A 20,655-nucleotide genomic window follows, 5' to 3' on the forward strand; every position below is an offset into this window, starting at 1 on the left:
ATGGGCAAAGAGTGGAAGTTGCTGGAAATTAGAAAGCAAAAAAATGGGGTGAGCATACAGGGAAGAGTACTGCGATTTTGAAGGCCATGATAGATGAGAGAACATTGAGTAATCAGGAGAGAGAAAAGAAGGGAGTAGGCTTTTTGGACAGTATGAGGATAGCTAGAGACTAAAAAGAAATGAAGTAGGTAAACAATAGGAAGTTCCAGCGACATGTCGAAATAATTATACCTAAAACCTTCCCATAGTAGAAAATTTTGAAAGCAAATGTCGGATTAGCTATAATCTTTTGGAAATAGTACTTGATTAATTAGGTATTTCTGTTTTCTCTTACAAAAACTATAAAGACAAAAACCTATTTGGTTTTATTCTGCTTAAATTCAAACAGTATGAATATTCCAAGTTTTGTGTGGTACTGCCATACTGCACAACAGGCACAAAGAGTAAGACTACAATTACGTTTTCACAGATTTCACTAATTGCACACCAATGATTTTTACTGCCTTTATTTAGAAAGTAAATATTTTTACACTGTTAACTTAGGGTTTCACTGTAATTATAAATACTGGCTATTACTCACTACTTCCAGAAAATATAAATGTCAGAAAGATGAGAGCAAAAGGCAAAAAACTTGAAAATCTCTTACAAACCCAAGCTTCAGGGACATTATTTAATACATAATAACAAAAATAGATTACAAAATATTTTATTTTACAAAACTTTTTAAAAATCTACAACATCTGCAGATTATAATTGGTAGTACACTTCTCATGCTAAAATGAAATCAATCAAATGAATGATTCGGAATGTTTAATATAATTTAGCTATGCAGGGCATATTTTCCCAACTGTTTCATATGTGATTGGTGTAATTACCAGTATCAATCAATATATTCCAATTTATTCATCCCTTCGTTTTTTGACAATAGTTCGTCCAAAATGCTAGCTTACACAACTGAACTGTTATGCCAAAAAATTGAACCTGGAGATTCCATTTAAATGTTTCTCACAAGTTTGAACAAAAAAGCATAAAAAAATGCAATCATGGATAGGAAATAAGTGACAGTAACAATCTTACTAAGACAATAATTTTCAATTGCGGAATCATCATTGAGTGATATCAATCTGCATATTAAACCTATTGAATTATATTGGGAAAATTAAAAATATAGATATATTTGCAAGGAAATGAACCACTTTCCTTCATTTGAGAATTCAATAGATATTGTACAATGCAAACAATATTTCACTACTTTGCTAATATCAAAATGGCATAGTTTGTCATAAAAAGCATTTAAAAGTTACATATTTGTACCTCTAACTTTGGTTCAAATGGTACTTATTCTAAAAAACTTCAAAGACAGACAGAAGAGTTTAATATTTGTACTTGAAATTTACCTTCAATGCATACCGTATATTTACTTGAGCAACATCATACACAATATATCTGGGGATATGTTAAGGTGCACACAAAAAATTGCAGTTTTGTATAACTGATCATCTAAACTAAAAGTGTATAATTAATTATAAACTTATGCATGATAACCAGCAGTATTCCAATTAGGTTGTCATTCTAACACAAGGGAGTTTAATGATTTTGACTTCTCTGGCACCTCTTTGGCTATAACAAGACCTCGTTGGAGGCCATGATGACAGATCCTCCTATCAGTCAAAATACCAGACAGCAAAGCATATCATGAGATGGATTATGACCATCTTGGAGGTCTCTGCTAATGTTCCTACCATTACTCTTTGAAGTGAATTTTCCACCATAATGAACGACTTAAATTTCCAAGCAATGGTGTATAGAATACTATTACATTGTGTCCATAATAAAATATGACATTTGGGAGTTTTAAAAAAGTTCTTGAGGTGTATATATAGATACAAATGTACAAGGCTTTATGTATTGAAACCTGGGATAAAACCAGAAATGAATTCAATTTTAAGTTTCTAATATCTCCTGCTCTCTTCCATCAACCTAACACCAATCAAGTTTAAAATACACACAAAATGTTAGTGATGAGAGCACCATGTTTGCAAAATCAAATTATGACTCACACTGTTGCTGATAAACTTAGCATGAAGTGACCGGCATTTCCAAGAAATTTCAATGCTAAGTTTTAAATGACCCTAAAAAGTACTTCAATAAAAAACTATTAGTTCTAGAGAATCATGCAATGATAAATTTACATTCATTTCCTATACCACCTATATTGATTAAACAAACTCACAAAAGAGTAGGAAAGGAACTTAAAAAAACTATATTTTTACCTGATATCATTGATAATAGAATATAATCTTATTCTAAATTGACTTATGCAGTTGCTTATTCACCTGTCCAAGTCAAAAGGTAATAATCAACACATGGCCTACGCTGTGATAATATGTAAATTCATAATTTTGGAAGTAGTTCAGATAGCTGAGAAACTGTCTTCATATTTTAATAAAATAGGACAAAACTATCTAAACTGACATAAATCAAAACATTAACATATACATAAAATGGTAAATAAACCAACCATGTCATTAAACAACAAGTTCTTTCTTGTGGTCAATATGCACTTCTTTCAATCTTGAAAAACTACAAATTATGTTAAATGAAAGAGAAAATTGGCCTTGTACCATCACTTGTACATATCACTGATGTAAATGCACATGTTCACGAGCTGCTATGATACTATATGCTGTTAATAAGCTCCATTAGGATGTTTAATGCTTAACATCAAAGTTGAATGAGCAGAGATAAGTGCTGATAAATTTTTTGCTATCTTCATTACTGAGGTTGCATTTTTTACTATCATTTGTACACATGTTGAAATAACATCCGCACACACTATTTGCAAACATTTACCTAGTTAAAGTTTTTTTTTGTGGAGGCGACCCATAGCTAAGGTCATTTGCGCTTTTATGGATGGATGGGAAGGGAAGGGTGGAGAGAAACCCAACATTAGCCTACTCTTGTCAAAAGGTGCCAAGGGGTCTTCAATTCAACATACCATCCAATGGACCTCATACTCACTCAAAGTGCTCTCCACAAAGCACCTTAAGTAGGGATCGGGATACCACTGAAAAATATTTGTTGCTTCCAGGACTTCAAACTGCGCCATCTCAGAAGTCTGGATGTTTGCCACTGCACTATCCCGATCCTCATTAGACTTTGATTTTTATATTATTTATTCATTTTTATCTACCACTGATTAAAATTTTAGATGACCATATTATAACGAAAATCACAGCTGGCAATATTATAAAATACGCCATATATCAGAAAAAACATAATTGCCATGAAAGTAACCATTGTGACTTAATTCCAGGATGAAAGCATTTGATAATTTGCAAAGTTTTTGTACCCTCACCGGATGGTTAGTTTAAAATAATAAATTTTACTTACCTCTAAGCACAAAAAAATTAATTTTAAAGATACTATGTAACTGACTACAATACTATGTAACTGACAATATAAAAAAGGATACTCATTGTACAGCAAAGATGACTTAATGGTAGGCATAGACACTCCTTTGCCAAGAGGAACTTCAACACCATCGGGTAGAACATGGGTTGCTTCTGGATTTGGTTGAGTCATACCAACACCTTTGACACTGTGCACATTTTTCGGGAGTTTTTCAACAAACTGTGCAGAGGTTTTTTCCATCCTGATTAAGTACAACAAAGGCAAAGTCAACATCCTAATATAAATGACAGAATCTAGCATGGCTATTCTCCATATAACATTAATAATGTATATGAGGATGTAAAACACAATGTAGATAAATATTACATTGAAAAAAACTACAAGTGTTTTTGTTAAAATTGTCAATCACACCTGACCCAAAGTCGAGGAAAATACAATATTTTTACATGCTAAGAAAAAACCCAGATAAGAGGGTGGTCCCATAAGCACCCAACCTGACCTAGAGATGGCAGTAGTTGTTTGAAAAATATCACTGCATTAAAAAGTACGCCATCTATAAAGCATATGTTTCAAGTTTGAAGACGCCACATTGTTTATTAATTGTTTGACAGCCATCAACAGGGAACGTTTTCAGTTAATTTGTGAAAATGGAGAAAATTGGTCTTCATCAAATGATAGAATACTTCTATGTGAAAGGCCTCAGCCCAACCAATACAAAAGCTGAACTGGATTCTACTCTGGGTGAGTCTACTCATTTGTTTACATCAGTAAAATATTTGGTCGTAGAGTTTAAACGAGGCCGTATGTGTCAAGATGAGCATCGCATTGGTTAACCAAATGAGGTGACGACTCCAGAAACGGTAAAGAAAATCCACGAAGTGAAACTAGATGATCGTAGACTGAACTGTGTGAGCTAGCAGACATAGTAGGCATTTCAAAAAGTGAGGTACATCGCATATTAACTGAAAATTTGGACATGAGAAAGCTGTGTGCAAGATGGGTGCCACCTTTGCTCACACTCAATCAAAACCAGTGTCGTGAAGATGTTTCAATGGAATGTTTAGCAAAGTTCCACAGCAACAAATCAGAATTTTTGTGCTGTTTCATAATCATGGGTGAAACATGGGTCCATTTCTTCAAACCCAAAACAAAAGAACAATCAAAGCAATGGATTCAAAAGGGAGAACTGCCTCCGAAGAAGGCGAAGACCGTTTCATCTGCAGGTAAGGTAATGGATTTGGTTTTTGGGATGCACATGGGATACTTTTCATTGGCTAACTTGAAAAAACTATCAACAGCGAGTATTATGCGAATTTATTGCAACATTTGAGCAAAGAAATCAAGCAAAAGTGGCCCCATTTGGTTAAGAAGAAAGTGTTGTTTCATCAAGACAATGCACTAGCTCACAAATCCGTTATATGGCCAACTTTCATGAATTCAAGTTTGAATTGCTACCTCATGCACCCTATTCACCAGATTTAGCCCCCTTGAATTATTTTCTGTTCAGAAACTTGAAAATATGGCTCGGTGGTCAAAGATTTTCTAACCGTGAAGAAGTGATTTTGGCAGTTAATGACTATTTTGAAGAGCAAGACATTTCCTTTCATAGAAAGGGTATCAAACTTATTGAACATCGCTGGGAAGTGTATAGAGCTGAAAGAAGATTGTGCTGAAAAATAAACACATTTTTTCCAATATTGCTGTGTTTTTGTGGTTGGGTCAGGTACTTCTGGGACCACCCTTGTAGTTTGGATTCAACTTGAGACATTAAAAATATGTGAGAAACATAACAGAATCATGAACTCCACAAAGCTAAATATGGGACCAATCGTACAGAATAGTAAAACTGAACATTAAGACATAGGCAAAACAAAACATTTATTTAACTAGTAAAATCACCAAATTAAGCAACATTTTGTATCAACATTAATTTCATACAAGTTTTATTAATGTTTCACCCCATTAGTTGTCAGGTGTACGGGGGTTTTCGGTTAGCCATTGAGAGTACTTGCCAATGAAGCACGAGTGAATTGGGAAATTTCAGCCAAAAATATCACTGTTATCCAGAAAAAAATTGCAGAAATTTATTTTCTGAGCAAAATATTTTTTCATGTTTTTTTGGTAAACCATGGATAACAAATAAATACACAAAATGAGAGCAGCTGAAACAAAATGCCTGAATTTTATGCAAACCAATATTTCACGTAGTTCTTGTTTTAGTGGTACTTAAGACTGTAATCTTCCAAACTTAAAAAAAAAAAGAATTCTTATTTTCCAAACAAATACTAAAAACAAATGTCAATTGAAGAGTAATTTAAAAATTAATTAACAATTTTTCCTCACAAACCATTTATTTTTCCTTCAATGCTTAATTAGACTTTAAAAGATCCATAACTGTATTAATTTGGAGTTTAAAAAAATATACTTGCATAAAATTTTATTAATTATGAATTGATGTGTATTTTCCCGTCCATTTGCACTTATTTTGTTTCCACAGTCTCGCAAAAAAAGATAGGATAAGTTCCCAAAATATTATGCATTGCTGAAACTCTGGTGTTAACCTGTCATGCGCAATGTTGCATCAGGTTTTTATTCAAGTGATTTATTTCAGTGAAAACCTTTAGTTTTACAATCATCCGTCCCACATTGTTATTTTCAGGAAGGAATCCCAAACATATTTAAAAATATCTTAGTGCAATGGTCATGTTTCATTGAAAAATTTAAAATGACATTGCGGTGATGCTATTAAAAAACCAATAATACTTTTTACATGTCACCAAACAAAAATCAATTTTAGAAGCTAATTTAAACACTTACATGTTGCCAAGTGCCACCTCACACAGCAATAATATACCAGTAGAATTTGTTGAAGAGGTGCAACAGTAGTTTGCAGACTTTGAAACCATATCTGCAAAGTAAATACCCTTTCCAAACATGTAGCCTGTAGTTGGAGCTTCTGGAGGAGCAATTCTCAATCCCTGGAATAAATTTTAATAATACATATTACACAATGAGTCAACAATTAAAGATACTTAAGCACCTCAATCTAATGCAAAAAGGACGATAAAAATGTTTGGGGATGGTTTCAAGAAAGTGTAGGCATCATTGTGTTTTTTTTTTTAAATCAAGCACGGAAACTGCATCCAACTTCTAATTTGGTATCTGTACCAACCACCAAAATTTTACACCCAACCACTTTCATACTTCCAGCTAACATGGAATAGAATGCAGACAAGTCAAGTATGACATTGTGAACTCTGTTAGCTAAAGATGGGAAGGTAATGGTGGCTACCTATCAAAATGAGAGCAACTTTGACAGTTATCCCTTTTCCAAAATTCCAGGCTTCATCAGGTCCCTGGTACTCACCAACGACTCATTACAACTTCTAAAAATAATTGTAAAGGAGTGCTATTATAATTAAGACAGATCATGTATAAAGCAGAGACATTATGAATTGTAAAGCAGCTTTTAAAGAAACATTGGAGCAACAAGATAGCCCCTTAAAAAGTATAAATAATTTATTGTGATATTTGTAGGTAACTGAAAGCCATCCTTCCTTTTTTGGGTTAAATTCTGAGCAATCTTACATAGTTTATTTCTTAAAAAGGGCCATAAACCACTACCAAGGCAAGTTCATTACAGCTTTGAATGAAAAGTCACCATGACCCACCGAGGAATGCATATTTCTTCTGTGATTTTTTGGGTACCAGATATTCCAAGGAAACCAGATCCGGCTAAGAAAGGACCTGCACCCACTACCCTGATGTGTGATTTTTACATGTCATTGGGCTAAGTGAGCTATCAAATCACCTATCAAACCAGCCTAAAGGTTGATAACTTCGGTAATGAGGATTAACTATTTAAATAGAATGATACAAAATTTTTAAATGCTTTTTATTAATCAGCAAATATTCTGGGCCTACTTGATAATACAGGAGAATATCAGTGGCACCAACTGTTAATATGAAAAATATTCACAATATGGAGGATTTGACAATTATGGTATATCCATTAGGAAACTGCTTACGAGGCAGCAATCTTTGCTAAGTTATCCAATTTCTTAATGTGAAAGGTGTTCAACCTATTGATACTCATAGACAGTTGACTGAAGTGGATAAAGCAAGGTGTATGGATGTAAAACATTTCTGTAAGGGAGAGTTTGAAGCTAATCATACAGAAATCCATGATGAAAAATGAGGTGGGAGACTATTGGTGTCAGAAAGACAACTAGGAAGTCATGTGTTGAAATCTGAGAATCACCATCCACGAGTTGGCTCCTGCTTTATTCATTAAGTTTTGCAACCCACCATTCAGATAATTGTCTGATAAGTTAAAAAATTGTAGTGTGTACTCGAAGTCCCAAAAATGCTTGTATAAGATCACAAATGGCAACATGAGGAAGCTGCCCACTAATTTATTGAGTCAAAAAACAAAAAGTCTAGCCACAAGGTCATGGCAACTATTTTGGAATTGCAATTGGATTAGGTTGATTGATTTCATGCCTACTGAGACCACAATAAATGCCTACGCATATTAGTAGACATTTGAAAAACTCAAATGTGCAATTTGGAAATGGAGAAAAGGATTGATCAATTAGGGTGCGTACATTCTTCACAAAATGCTTACCCATGTTACCTGCAAAGCTGTCAATCTCCTGGACCAGCTTGATTGGGAAACATTATCACCCACTTTGGTCCTGAATTGGCACCCAGCAATTTTTGTGTGTTCACATATTTGAAAAACATCTGGTTTGAATGCAATTAGAAAGCAATGATTGTGTGATGAAGTTTAAATGCTATATCAATGAGTTGGCAGCAAGCTTTTATGACACCAGTATTCAAAACTGTCATTACCACTCAAAAAATGCTTAGGGCATAATGGTGATATTATGCTGAACCAACTTTTAAACTATTTTGCAAATGTTTTTCCATTAACAAAATACAGCAAATTTTTGTAGGGTTAACCCTCATAGTTGAAAAAATGTCTTTTACCAATAGGAAGGAAAATGAAGGAAAATTGTTCCAAAAAGGAAAATAAATTACTGATGTTTACTTGAGCACCTAATTACTACCTATATATTTGGAATATAAGAGTCCATGTTTGCTCCATTCTGTCCACAACCAATGCACTTTTTCAGCTATGGTTATCAATGAGCAAATTTACTGTAGGGGACATAAGTGTCAGCTGCCTTTGTTTTACAGACAGTCGAGTATCTAGTCCCCAATAATCATGAACTCCAGTTATTCTTAGGTCATACTGATGTTCTTAGAAACATATACTCTAGCTACTCTATGTAAATTCATTAAGATGAACAGTTCACCTTAGAGTAGGTAGACGTCAGCAAATTGCTTTTCTACTCAATGAAAACGTCCCTTTGACTTCAAGTTTGTTTCACAGTAAAAATAAAACTTCTAGCTTACGGCACTCCATGTCCATGGTAGCAAACTAGTGTAGTCGCGGTTTGATCACTTAACATTTTAATTATTTAATAGACATTTTAACATTACAATGCATGAAGCCATTAAAATGTGCTCAAAATTTACGTATTTACCCATAATAGACATTTTGTCAATAAAAATTTTACTTGAGGTAAGCTCACTGAATTTTCTATGTACATACATTTATGTGGTTTGGTTAGGCAAGTGAGTTGAACATCCGCATGCTAATCCAAAGGTCATGGGTTCTAATCTTATCATAAGCATGTGTGTAGTAAACTCAGGTGGACTGGCCACTGGATACCAAATGACAGGCATGGAGTGGGATCCCAGTGGCAAACAGAACCCCATATAATTCAAGAGAGCGCAACCAGCAACACCATTCATTTAGTAGATTCATTCTCCTTCCTGAAGCGGCTTAGGTGGCTTTCATTTGTTACGATCCCACATGGCCATTTACAGATGTATGTTTACCTTACGTAGTGCTTAATAGCAGGGATTTCAGCATAGATACTAGCTAGAAAACACCTCACCTGTGAAAAAATACCAGCATAGTTTGTTAGCCGGGAACCATGCCACAACAGCTTGCGATTGTGCAGCTTCTTAAACGGCTTGTATCTCTTGTTTTCTCCATGCCTATTGAGTTGGAACACCTAAGAGAAAACAGATGAAAGCCTTCCTTCAATCACAATTTTTGTGAACAAAAAACAAACATTCAATTTAAACCATAGAGAGGGGCAGATTTCTATACCATAAGGTTTAACTGAGGGAAGTTTATAAATTAAGTTAAAAAATCAACTTATAGAGGGTATATACTTACTTCAATTATCTCCAAGTCGTATTGATCATGTGTCTCAGCATGAGTGTTCTGTACATATTTCTCCAGGACACTAAACATTTCTGAATTTCTTTCAAGAACTTCTATGTCAGTCTTCAGTTTTTCATAATGAGATTCAATTGGATGTTTTGAGCCATCTCCATCACTTGATTTCATTAAGCTATATGCAATTTCAATTTCCATCAAACTCTCCAGTATATGCAATTTACTCTGAAATGTGCAAACCAATGTAATTAAAGCATAGATGGAAAAGTGATATTCCGCTGAGATACATTTATAGAGGCTGCAATTTAAAATAGAACATTGCAATAGTCAGAACAATCATACCTTGATAAGCTCTTCTGAGTTCAACAAAGGTGGGTTTTCCATTCCAAAATCATGTGGTATCAATGTGTAAAATCGATTGGTGGCATCAATGAAATTTCCAGATTTTCCTTTAGACGTAATGATTGCCTGCAAATCTGTCAGGATTGAGTAGGCTTGCTGTATATGCTTTTGGCTTAATTTTCCTAGCGGCATTTTCACCAAATCCAACTAAAAAAAAATGTTCACATTAGAGACGAGTAATAACAAATAAATGTCTTGTGCAACAATACTTTCTTTGTGGAATGATTTCTCAGTACTTCCTGCAATCATTTATTATCATCATTAATCATTATTTCAATTCTAGGATTGGTTTACTGCAACCCTCCATTCCACTATTTTTTAATACAAGGATGTATATTCTAGGGAGAATAATGCAGTGGTTTCCTGTTGCCTAACACATCGCAGTACTATGGTCAATACCGTGAACTATACTCTCGCCCATGGCTGAGTCAGCCCATGCCGGGCAGACCCACTCAGACCGAGTGGGTCTGCGCCACCAGGGCCTAACGGTGAAACTTCCGCCTTTCACCATGGGTTCGGGGTAGCTTTTTAGTAGGAGTCTATTTTTCTCATTGTCTTATTCCAAAATCATGATTTTGTATTATACCAGTAAATTTATTAGAGAATGTTAACATTTTTAAAGTTAGTATTTGGCATGATTGATTAATGATCATTAAGCATTGAGGTTGATGTTTACATTTCAGAGGCAATTTTGTTTGTTGTAGCAATACTGCATTGCTCCTACTCCTAAGAATACTTTTTCCAGGGATAGATTTAATATATAATTTAGTAATTAAATTTCTTGTTCTCACATCATTACAATAAAGCACATATCACTGAAAATGGTGACACAATGTTTGAGTTACAAGAGTTTCTATACCACATATGCTTAAAAACTAATCGCACATAATTGGATATTTAGCTATATGTATTTATAATTTTTAATAATACATATGTATTCCAAAGAAACTGCGGGAGATGCCGCAACAGTAACTTTTAACGGAGTCATCCGCTAATGTGCATTTCAATGCAACAATTTCAGAGTGTAAAAATCATTCATTAATTAAAATGAGTGAATACCCGTGATAAGAAAAATTAGTCTCTATCAAAGCAGGATAAAAACATGTTTTGTTATTGCTATCATATATTGTGTTAACATGCTAGTACATTCAAAGGGGAAACAAGTTGATGATAACTAATCAGAAACCTTGTTGAGAAAAAAGTCATGTGACAGCATAATGAAAACACATCAATTTTGCTTAATGATGAAGGCTTAAAAAAAAATTTCAAGAAATTGAGTTAGTACCTGAGGACGGAATTAATAGCTAAGATAAAGCAATTTCTTACGCTAAATACAACTAAGCAAGCTAGTATGTTCTTCCAGGGTTTAATTATTGAAATTGACAGTTAAACAGATGTTTTGTTAGGCCATATGTTTCTGATTTCAAAATAGCTGCTGATTCAATAGGTACTTTCACTTTTAGGTCAAAGCATTTTTGCTAAAAAATTATTTTTAGATTGAAAAAGATTATTTTTTGCAAAGTTAACATGAAATATGGATGACCTACTCAATCTGGTAAGTAACATGCTGTTTTGAGCATTATGAATTTATTCATTACAACTAACTGTATTCAACTAGCTTTAATGACATAAACCATGGCTTATAATTTTGATGTGTTCTGGAGAATCATAAATGGTGGATTTCATCAGATTTTTCCATTCAACTCATTAAAACATTTTCAAAAACATTTCTAAACGATGTTTTCATTGGGAAAGCTAAATAAAAGTTGGATAAAATGTGTTTGTAAAGAGTGGGTTACACTCCAGATACTGGGCACATCATTTCCAAATCCTTTTGGATTTTTAAAATTCATTGATTAAATGTGCATCAAAATGTTTAGTTTTCAACAACAAATAGATTATGTCACTACTAATCAAACCTGAGTACCTCCATTATGAACAAAAGAGTAAGAAGCAATTGTACATTATATCAGGGGTAAGAAGTTATGATGTGCAAATGTATTAATGATGAGTTGGTTCAGTTCTTCAGTTCATGGTTCAAACATCTTGAGCTTAAGACTGGATACAGATTAAAGTAACATGAACTTCTGGAACTGATATTTAGAATATGCTAGGCAGTGGTCACACATTAATTATTTACTTCCTTTACATGGTACATATCTGCTATAAAATGTGAGAAATTAATGGTTTTCTTACAATTATCTAAACAATTTTATGCAAGGAAGTACAAAAAAGGTATCATGAAGTACATTGGTATCTATACATTACATAAAATCATCTTTCAATATGGGAAATTAAAAACAAATGATAAAGATTGCATACAGAGTGCGGCGCTTATATCTGGACACGCACATGTTTCCTTGAATGAGATTTCCTCGCTGGGTTAGTAAAACCTTCCCCAGACTTCTCCGAAGCATTATGCGAGGGTTGCTATTTATATTTTCAGCCTAATTATTATTATTATTATTACCTTTTATTTGCCCAGAGATCACAATACAAAAATACCAGGTGGGTGAAGTATGTACATGATATAAGGCACGTCAATGAGGAGCAAAGACACAGGCTCAGTTAAGATACATAAAAGAATAGATGCTCATAGTTACATAAGTGTTTGGTACAAACCCATGAACATCGGCTGTAACATGCACATACAATATCAAATTCAGAAAAATCATTGATCACAAACATGAATCAGACCATTACCATTGCTAGAAACTAAAAGTATGAACTTACTGGTCGGGAATATTGTTGAGATATTCATCAACCGAGTAAAACATATTGCGTTGTAGATATCTTTTTAGTTTATGCCTGAATACGGCAGTTCCCTGTGTATCCTTGATACTTTTGGGTAGTTTGTTAAATAATCTGATGCCCATTTCATTGGGTCCTAATTTCAATGCTTTAGTTCTTATATTCCCATAATGGAAGTCATTCCTGCCTCTGGTGTAATGATGATGATAGGCAGAGTTAAGAGAATAGTTGCCGATGTTATTTTTTATATATAGAATTAAAAACATAATGTAGATGCATGGGAGTGGTAGCAAATTTAATTCATGGAAAATAGGCCTTGATGGAGCATTGTAAGGTTTCCTGGCGATGATTCTAATAGCTTTCTTTTGCATTTTAAAGATGGTTTGAGAAATAGCAGCTGATCCCCATAATATTATACTGTAGGTTATATTTGAGTAAATTTCCCCATAGTACAAATTGAGTAGTACAGTTTTACTTGTAGTTTCATACAGGTGTCTTAATAAGTAGCAAGTTGAACTGAGCTTGTGTTGGAGGGCTTTTACATGAGTATCCCAAGAAATATTTGCACATAGAGAAATACCTAGAAATTTGCATTCTGTCACACGCTCAATTGATAGGTCATTGATTTTTACCAGCAGATCATCTGATATGTTCTTATTGTGTGTAAAGTTTACTATTTTACTTTTATTTACATTTAAGTCTAGAAGGTTGTCTGTACACCACTTGTTTATAGCAAGTGTGACAGACTTAGCTTTTTCCACAAGGCTGGGAAACAAATACGAGGGTCATCCGGAAAGTAGTACCCGTTCGTGAAATAAAGACACAAAAGTAAATATTAACAAACATAAAAAATTTTATTTGAAAGAGGATACTTTAAACTACTTCTCAACATAATCTCCAAGCAAATTAAGGCATTTGTCATAACGTGTGACAAGTTTCTGTATTCCTGCTGCATAGTCCTTCGCCGCCAGCTCATTGAGATACAGGGTCACTCCTTCTTTAAGTTCTTCATCGCTGTCAAATCTTTTTCCTGCCAAAAAGTCTTTAAGCTTTGTAAAGAGATGAAAATCTGAAGGGGCCAAGTCCGGGCTATACGGTGGATGGTCGAAAGTTTCCCATTTGAATTGCTGCAAAAGTTTTTGTGTTATCCCAGCTGCATGAGGCCTGGCATTGTCATGAACGAGAATGACACCAGTAGACAATAGACCTCGCCGCCGATTTTGTATTGCCCGCCGTAATTTCTTTAATGTTTCACAATACGCATTGGCATTAATAGTGTCTCCACGGGCCATAAAATCAATAAGCAATACACCTCGTCGATCCCAGAAAATGGTTGCCATGAGTTTCCTGGTGGACAGAACTGTCTTGAATTTTTTTGGTTTGTTTGGTGAATGAGCATGATGCCACTCCATTGACTGTCGTTTACTCTCAGGTGATGCATAACAAACCCATGTTTCGTCACCAGTAATTATGCGAGTCAAGAAAGAGTCTCCTTCATCAGAATAACGTCCCAAAAACGTCAGTGCTGCAGCCATACGCTTGGTTTTGTGCTCATCTGTAAGCTTGCGAGGGACCCATCTTGCACAAATTTTTGCATAATGCAGATGGTGTTTAACAATTTCATGAACAATTGTTCGAGAAACATTGGGAAAATGCTCACAGATGTCATCAATTGTGACGCGCCGATCGTTCCTCACGAATTCGTCAACTGAGCTCACCAGTTGGTCTGTAATGACAGACGGTCTCCCCGAACGCTCATCGTCGTGTGTGTTCCCCCTCCCCATGTTGAAGTTGCGACACCACCGCCGAACAGACGACTCGTCCATTACATTGTCTCCATACACCTCCTTTAATTGGCGATGAATATCACATGGGCGAACGTTTCTTGCATTGAGGAATTTAATCACTGCCCTCACTTCACAACTGGCGGCGTTCTCAATTTTTTTAAACATTGTAAACAATCACAGAAACAACACAGGCAATGCTAGCGTCACGCAACTTGGCTCAGAGAAGGCAGACAAGCCACTGAAGCTATCTGACCTCGTCCAGCGGCTACTCGCGTCGTCAGCACTTCATGCGGCACGAACGGGTACTACTTTCCGGATGACCCTCGTAGGTAGTTTTCTCAGGCCATTTGTGAGAGCTTGGATTGTGAATCATTCTTCATCATGATGAAGAATGATCCTTTGCTGCCTCATCTTTTCCGTATTTCACCAAGCACTACTGGCAAATGCTCATGTACCATTTAGTTTACAATTCTACGATGCTCTAATGGTATGGTAGCCACATGTCCAGTTATTCCGTAGAAACAGGCAATCAATTGTTTCGATTTGCTTCATGCACAAATAACTTTCATCAGATTTGTCTGGTCTTCGAAGACCCATACAGTGGATTGCTGATTTGTTTCGGGCTTGAAACGCATAGATCCAAGATTCTTCACCTGTGTAGATGTTATACACATCTTTCGATGCACCGTGATCGTATTTGCTGAGCATTTCTTTGCACCAATTGGCACGAGAATCTTTTTGAGCTTTTGTCAAATTATGCGGGATCCAATGCGAACAAATTTTTTTCACAGCTGAATGTTCATGCAATTTGTCATTGATGCTCATCATACTAATCCCCAAGGATGCCTCAATCTCACTATAAGTCACATGACGATCTTCCTTTACTAGTTCTTGCAGACTATCAATGTTTTCTGGCACAACTAATTTTAGATGACCTTCATAACTTATGCCTTTGAGCGAACGCCGGCCATAATGGAGTTCATTATACCAGCGTTTCACAGTGGCAAAGGATGGAGCTTCATCGCAAAACGTAGAAGTAAGTTGATTGATGCATTCCTGTCTTGATAATCCACGTCGAAAGTCATAAAAAATCATCGCATGAAAGTGTTCACGAGGTAACTCCATTTTTTTGCTAAGACAAGATTTTCAAGTCACTGTAAGTTATGATCAAACGACAAAATGTTCTGAAAAAAGTTAGCAATAACAGGGTCAAACTATCAGATGGAAACGCCAGATGGCATCTTAAGCACTTAGAGTTGCTAAGGCTCAAGATATAAATACAGGTAGCAACCCTCGTACTACGCCAAATATAAACAATATCGTGAACAGTTGATCTGCAGTACCAGAAGAATCGAATTATTTCGAACTAATATAACACACAGCACGAACACTTTCAATCATGTGGGTCTTTGATTGTACTCTGCACTTGTACGTAACATCTTGGCCATTTCGAGGTTATGACTGTTTACTAGATGCCTATAAATTTCAACCTCCAGTGGAACTACGACATGGTGGAAATTTCAAATTGAAATTCATCGGAATTTAAGCGTCGCACCCTCTATGCTGTCCATAATGAGAAAGAGAGGGGCTAAATAAACATTAAAATAGGAGCAGGTAGAACAGTTATATATCTCAGAAGTGTTGTGGACTGAAATGGTCAAAATAGTAATAAAATAAGGAGAAGAACTGCATTGGACAAAGTAGCTTTCACAAAGAGGAGGGAATTGATGACAAGGCTGTTGACTAAGTTTCGTGAGATGATGACCATTGCCTCTACCGCTGCCGGGCACAATACACGTCTGATTGGGCTGAGTCTATAGTTGCCAGGACTCATTTTCTCTATACTGTCCATCATGAAAATCATGGGATTAATAATTGAGATGGTTTAACGTTACCCTCTTCAACAGCATTTTTTATGTGACACCATCTCTCAATGGCCACCTCACTGGGGTCAGATGACTTTGCAGACACCTCAATGAGGAACAGATGCTGTGCAGACTACATTTCGTGTTGCTCTTAACCTTCGGCCTATCTCGTATGGGTGACCCTACTAGGATGAATTATCTTTGCCTCCACAAGCATAGCTCTGGGGGGTCATTGGAATGTACAGACCCTTCCACCACACCAAGATTGTAGCACATGTAAGGGTAATATACCATTTTTAAGATTAGAAGTCTAAAATTATTTATATGAAATACCATCTAACCTAATATATCAAAGAAAAATAAAAAACGGAACGTAAATAAATAGAGTCCAATCAGAGAAAACTAATAAGAAACTTGTCCCAAAAACTGCCAAAGCTATGAAATTGAAAAAAAGAAATGAAACTGAAATGTAATGAAAATTTAAATGAAAAACTACAGAATGAATTGTAAAAAGAACTCAATGCAAAAACCATTAGGTTTTTTGCAACTACACACTAATGTTTTCACAAGCTATCTCAAATATCAAAATGTTTACATTCGTACAAGATGTTTATTCCTTTTTCTTAGCCACACTTGGCAGTACTACTGCATAGCATGTCCAAACTCGAGCTGCCTTTCCATTAAACTTTCCAGATTTGACCTCATTCTTGGGACTGAATGGAATGGTTAATAAGTGTAAGAACTCACCTCAAACTCCTTCATTGTTTTCTTCATGTTGTTAACATCAAAGATGAGTGTAATTAAGTTCTGTATAGGCTGAGGTAGTTTGCACTCCATATTTGATGACAACTGAAGATTCCCTGGTTCATCATCCTTGAAAAAAACATAAAATAATATCAAAATCAACATAGTCACTTTCTGTGTCACAAAATTTACCCATAATATTATTACAAGGACTAGCCAAACTCATAAGCTTATCGGGAAACAAGTAGTTTGGGAAGATAAATATGAAGAAAAAGTCAGTCAAATTTTAGGTCCTGAGATAAAAGTCCCACAGAATCATTACAAATTTTTGTCAGATCAAATTGACAGGTTTCAGGACATGGATGTTTCTTCTGGTTTAAAATGCCATGTAACAAAAAATATTCTGAATGCTCCATACGGAATGAATCCATTTTATAAAATACACTTCTTTTTTCACTCTGGTTTAAATTAATTTAAAATGATTATTAAGTGCTTTGAGTAGTATTCCATAAATGACATTGGGCGAAAACATTAAGTAAACCATGAAACAAAATGCAATATGGAACTTCCAAATACATTACGAAAGCAACTTGGCAATTAATTACTGTGTCTTGTAGCTCTTAAGGCACATGATAGCCAGGTCAGTTGAGCATTAAGAGTGAAAGACTGGTTTTAAATCCACGTGACTCATGGCACCCTGAGCTTTAAGCCCCCTTATTTTTGGGAAATGAGGTCTTCTGGAGAAAACCCTGGGGAACAATGAGGCACAGAAGGGTGCCAACGAATTCTTCTTCCTTAAATCAATGCTTTTCCAATGTTTTCCCAGGGAAATGTCATATTTTAAGGGGGTTATAATGTACTATAAATTTGGCCAAAAATTTATCCAAACCATTATTCTAAGAATAGTTACTCGTTACACCACATATTTTTCACAGTTGGCAATAAACAGCAAATTGTGGCATGCATTTGGGAATACTCTACTCCTTCCATTATCCCAGCCCTTTTCTTTGGGAGTAAAGCCAAATCATTGTAATAGCTTAATCCAAAATTACCAACCAATTTAAATGAACTCAGAAGCAGCAGTAAAATTTCATGAGCACATACCTGTCCATAATCTATGTCAAGAGGGTAATAACACCCAGGTACTTTCATAAAGGCATCCCTATTATCCCAGCAATTTCCAGTTTTTTCTTCATATTGCTCCATGAAATGATTTATAGCATTTTTTTTGTCATTCATTCTTTCCAACTTGTTTTTTCCAACTGTTGTACCAATGCGACCCCAAGCTCGAAAAACCCAGTACCTGTTATGGAAACAATTTTAACATACAAATGGGGCATACAATTACCAAATCTCAAAAACAACAGATACCCCCAAGCAAAATATGTATAAAAAATGAATCACCTTACATAATATAAGAGTAACAGTTCTTCAAATGTAAGTAAAAATTAACATGTACAGCGCATTAAAAAAAGTCATCGGAGTAAATACGAATTTTACGTGCCCTAAAATACCTCCAAAAGAATAAACATTAAAAAAATCGATGGGGGATAATTGAATAAATATAACTAACCAAGTTAATTTCTATTTTGACAAGGACAAACTGAAACATGAGCTGGAATTCAAAGCCAAACATAGCTTTGATAGGGACAATAAGAGGAGTCTGTAAGTTCATCAGCAGGCAGTTTATTGGCATATATTTTCTTTAAGCTGCATTTTTAGCCACTATTGATATTAAAAATAAGTATTAATATTGAAATGTCTCTATTTTTTAAATCTTAATAGTTATCCATACATACAATATACTAAAAATCCATTTTGGTGGCTTGTAGAGAAGTGTAACTTGAATCTTTATTAAAATTTAATCAATTAGCTGAAGGGGCAAGATTAGGCATTTGAGTTTTACACTTCTTGTCGCTGAAAACAATCCCATTCTGTGACATCTTCTAACATAAAACTTTGTCAGGGTGACTGCTTGTGTATTACATCATTAACACCTATTTTGATCAATCCATGAAACAAGAATTTTTCATTTTTTGACAATACATTACCTGGACAAAAGTTATTTTTGCCTAAGTATTCTTGGCAGACACAAATCAACTTAACATTTTGCTTGTAATACTGCATTAATGCTGTCAGTTTTCAAAACACTATCACTCTCAATTAATCCTCAAGAATTATAACATTATTTAAAAATTATGAAGTAATTTGTTTCCTTAAATGCACATACCTACCTTTCCGCCCTCATTTTTTCCTCAGCTTTACAGCCCTATGCCTAAAGGGAATGTAATGTTAATTGTATCATGATAAGAACCCATTTAATCAGCAGGAAAAATTTTCTAGCTGAAAAAACATTTTTTGCCACAGAAAAATAGCATTAAATGATACATGACTATTCACAATTTTGCAAATGTTTTCCTTCAACTTTCCCGGTCTTAAGCCATCATGCTGCCCTTGCATTCTTAATGCAAATATTTAACCACTGTTTTCCCAACACAATGACGTCAGCGGACAGTTCATGGCAAGTTTGCATTGGAACACAGAAATTTTCCCTTTTGTAGTGCTTTTCAAAAGTAATTAAAAATTAAAATCCTCCATACCATGACGAAGACACTAGTGAATGATTATATTGGCTATCAATTGTATGGGCCAAAAGAAAATTGTAGTACTAAGCTCGGACTCTTGGGTTTAATCACCCATGGGGTCAGCATAGATAAACTTCACATCAGTGGTTGGTACCTGGAGCAAGAAAACTATGTACCTTAAGATGTAGTACCTTGGTATTCAGGTTCTGGTACCAATCTGTCAAAAATATACATGAAATCTGTAAAGTTTACATGTTCGTATAGTGCATTTCAATATGGCAACATCCTCGGGTCGGTTGAAAGATGAAGAGATATTTATGCGAAAAATATTAAATATGCAACAGTATATTTGTTGTAATGGTGCATACAATTTGAAATATGCTAATAACAGTACCTAAGGCAAAAAAAATAGCCACTGACTCCTCACTACCAGGTCAGGAAATCTAGGTACTGGTACCACATTAGGTAGTGTTGGCAACCAGGTATGGGGGAACCATGTGAAGAGTTTAAAAATAACATAACCCCTAAATGATTTTGATATTCCAAAATATATAACCCCTCAAGTTTAAGGGTATGATTTATTTTGACTAGCATGAATGTCTGGGTAAGCCATGCTTCGTTATGACCTTGAATTGTTTAAAATCAGTGTCTAAGGGAAACTTTTTACAGATGTCTTCATGGCAATGACTAACTCATTTGATGACTTTTAAGAATCAAATGCAAGATTAAAACAAAAGAAGTCCAAAACACTGACACACTGAAGAGGACGACAAAATTTAATATTCAGTTAGATCAGTCAGATTCCAGCAAAGGCAAACATCCCATGAACACCCCTTCACAAAAACTGC

General features: G+C 35.0%; 1 protein-coding gene and 1 non-coding gene across 2 annotated transcripts in view; both read right to left on the reverse strand.

Annotated features, from left to right (window-relative positions):
* Nucleotides 1–687: 687 nt before the first annotated feature.
* Parp1 (Poly-(ADP-ribose) polymerase) overlaps nucleotides 688–20,655 on the reverse strand; it is a 36,340-nt gene continuing 16,372 nt past the window's right edge. Inside the window, exons 13-20 of the mRNA XM_071585375.1 lie at nucleotides 18,327–18,525; nucleotides 17,226–17,351; nucleotides 10,016–10,222; nucleotides 9,671–9,898; nucleotides 9,384–9,503; nucleotides 6,232–6,392; nucleotides 3,476–3,655; nucleotides 688–1,446 (exon numbers count right to left, since the gene is read on the reverse strand). Coding sequence (XP_071441476.1) covers nucleotides 1,374–1,446; nucleotides 3,476–3,655; nucleotides 6,232–6,392; nucleotides 9,384–9,503; nucleotides 9,671–9,898; nucleotides 10,016–10,222; nucleotides 17,226–17,351; nucleotides 18,327–18,525 — 1,294 coding nt within the window. The 3' untranslated portion in view covers nucleotides 688–1,373. The remainder of the gene's footprint in view (nucleotides 1,447–3,475; nucleotides 3,656–6,231; nucleotides 6,393–9,383; nucleotides 9,504–9,670; nucleotides 9,899–10,015; nucleotides 10,223–17,225; nucleotides 17,352–18,326; nucleotides 18,526–20,655) is intronic.
* On the reverse strand, nucleotides 8,510–8,638 carry LOC139688461 (small Cajal body-specific RNA 8). Its single transcript, XR_011700764.1, has one exon. It is a non-coding gene; the product is annotated as a small Cajal body-specific RNA 8 (non-coding RNA).

Source organism: Hetaerina americana, unplaced genomic scaffold (assembly GCF_022747635.1).
Source record: "Hetaerina americana unplaced genomic scaffold, ioHetAmer1.1.p SCAF_2, whole genome shotgun sequence".
In the NCBI taxonomy this organism is placed as follows: domain Eukaryota; kingdom Metazoa; phylum Arthropoda; class Insecta; order Odonata; family Calopterygidae; genus Hetaerina; species Hetaerina americana.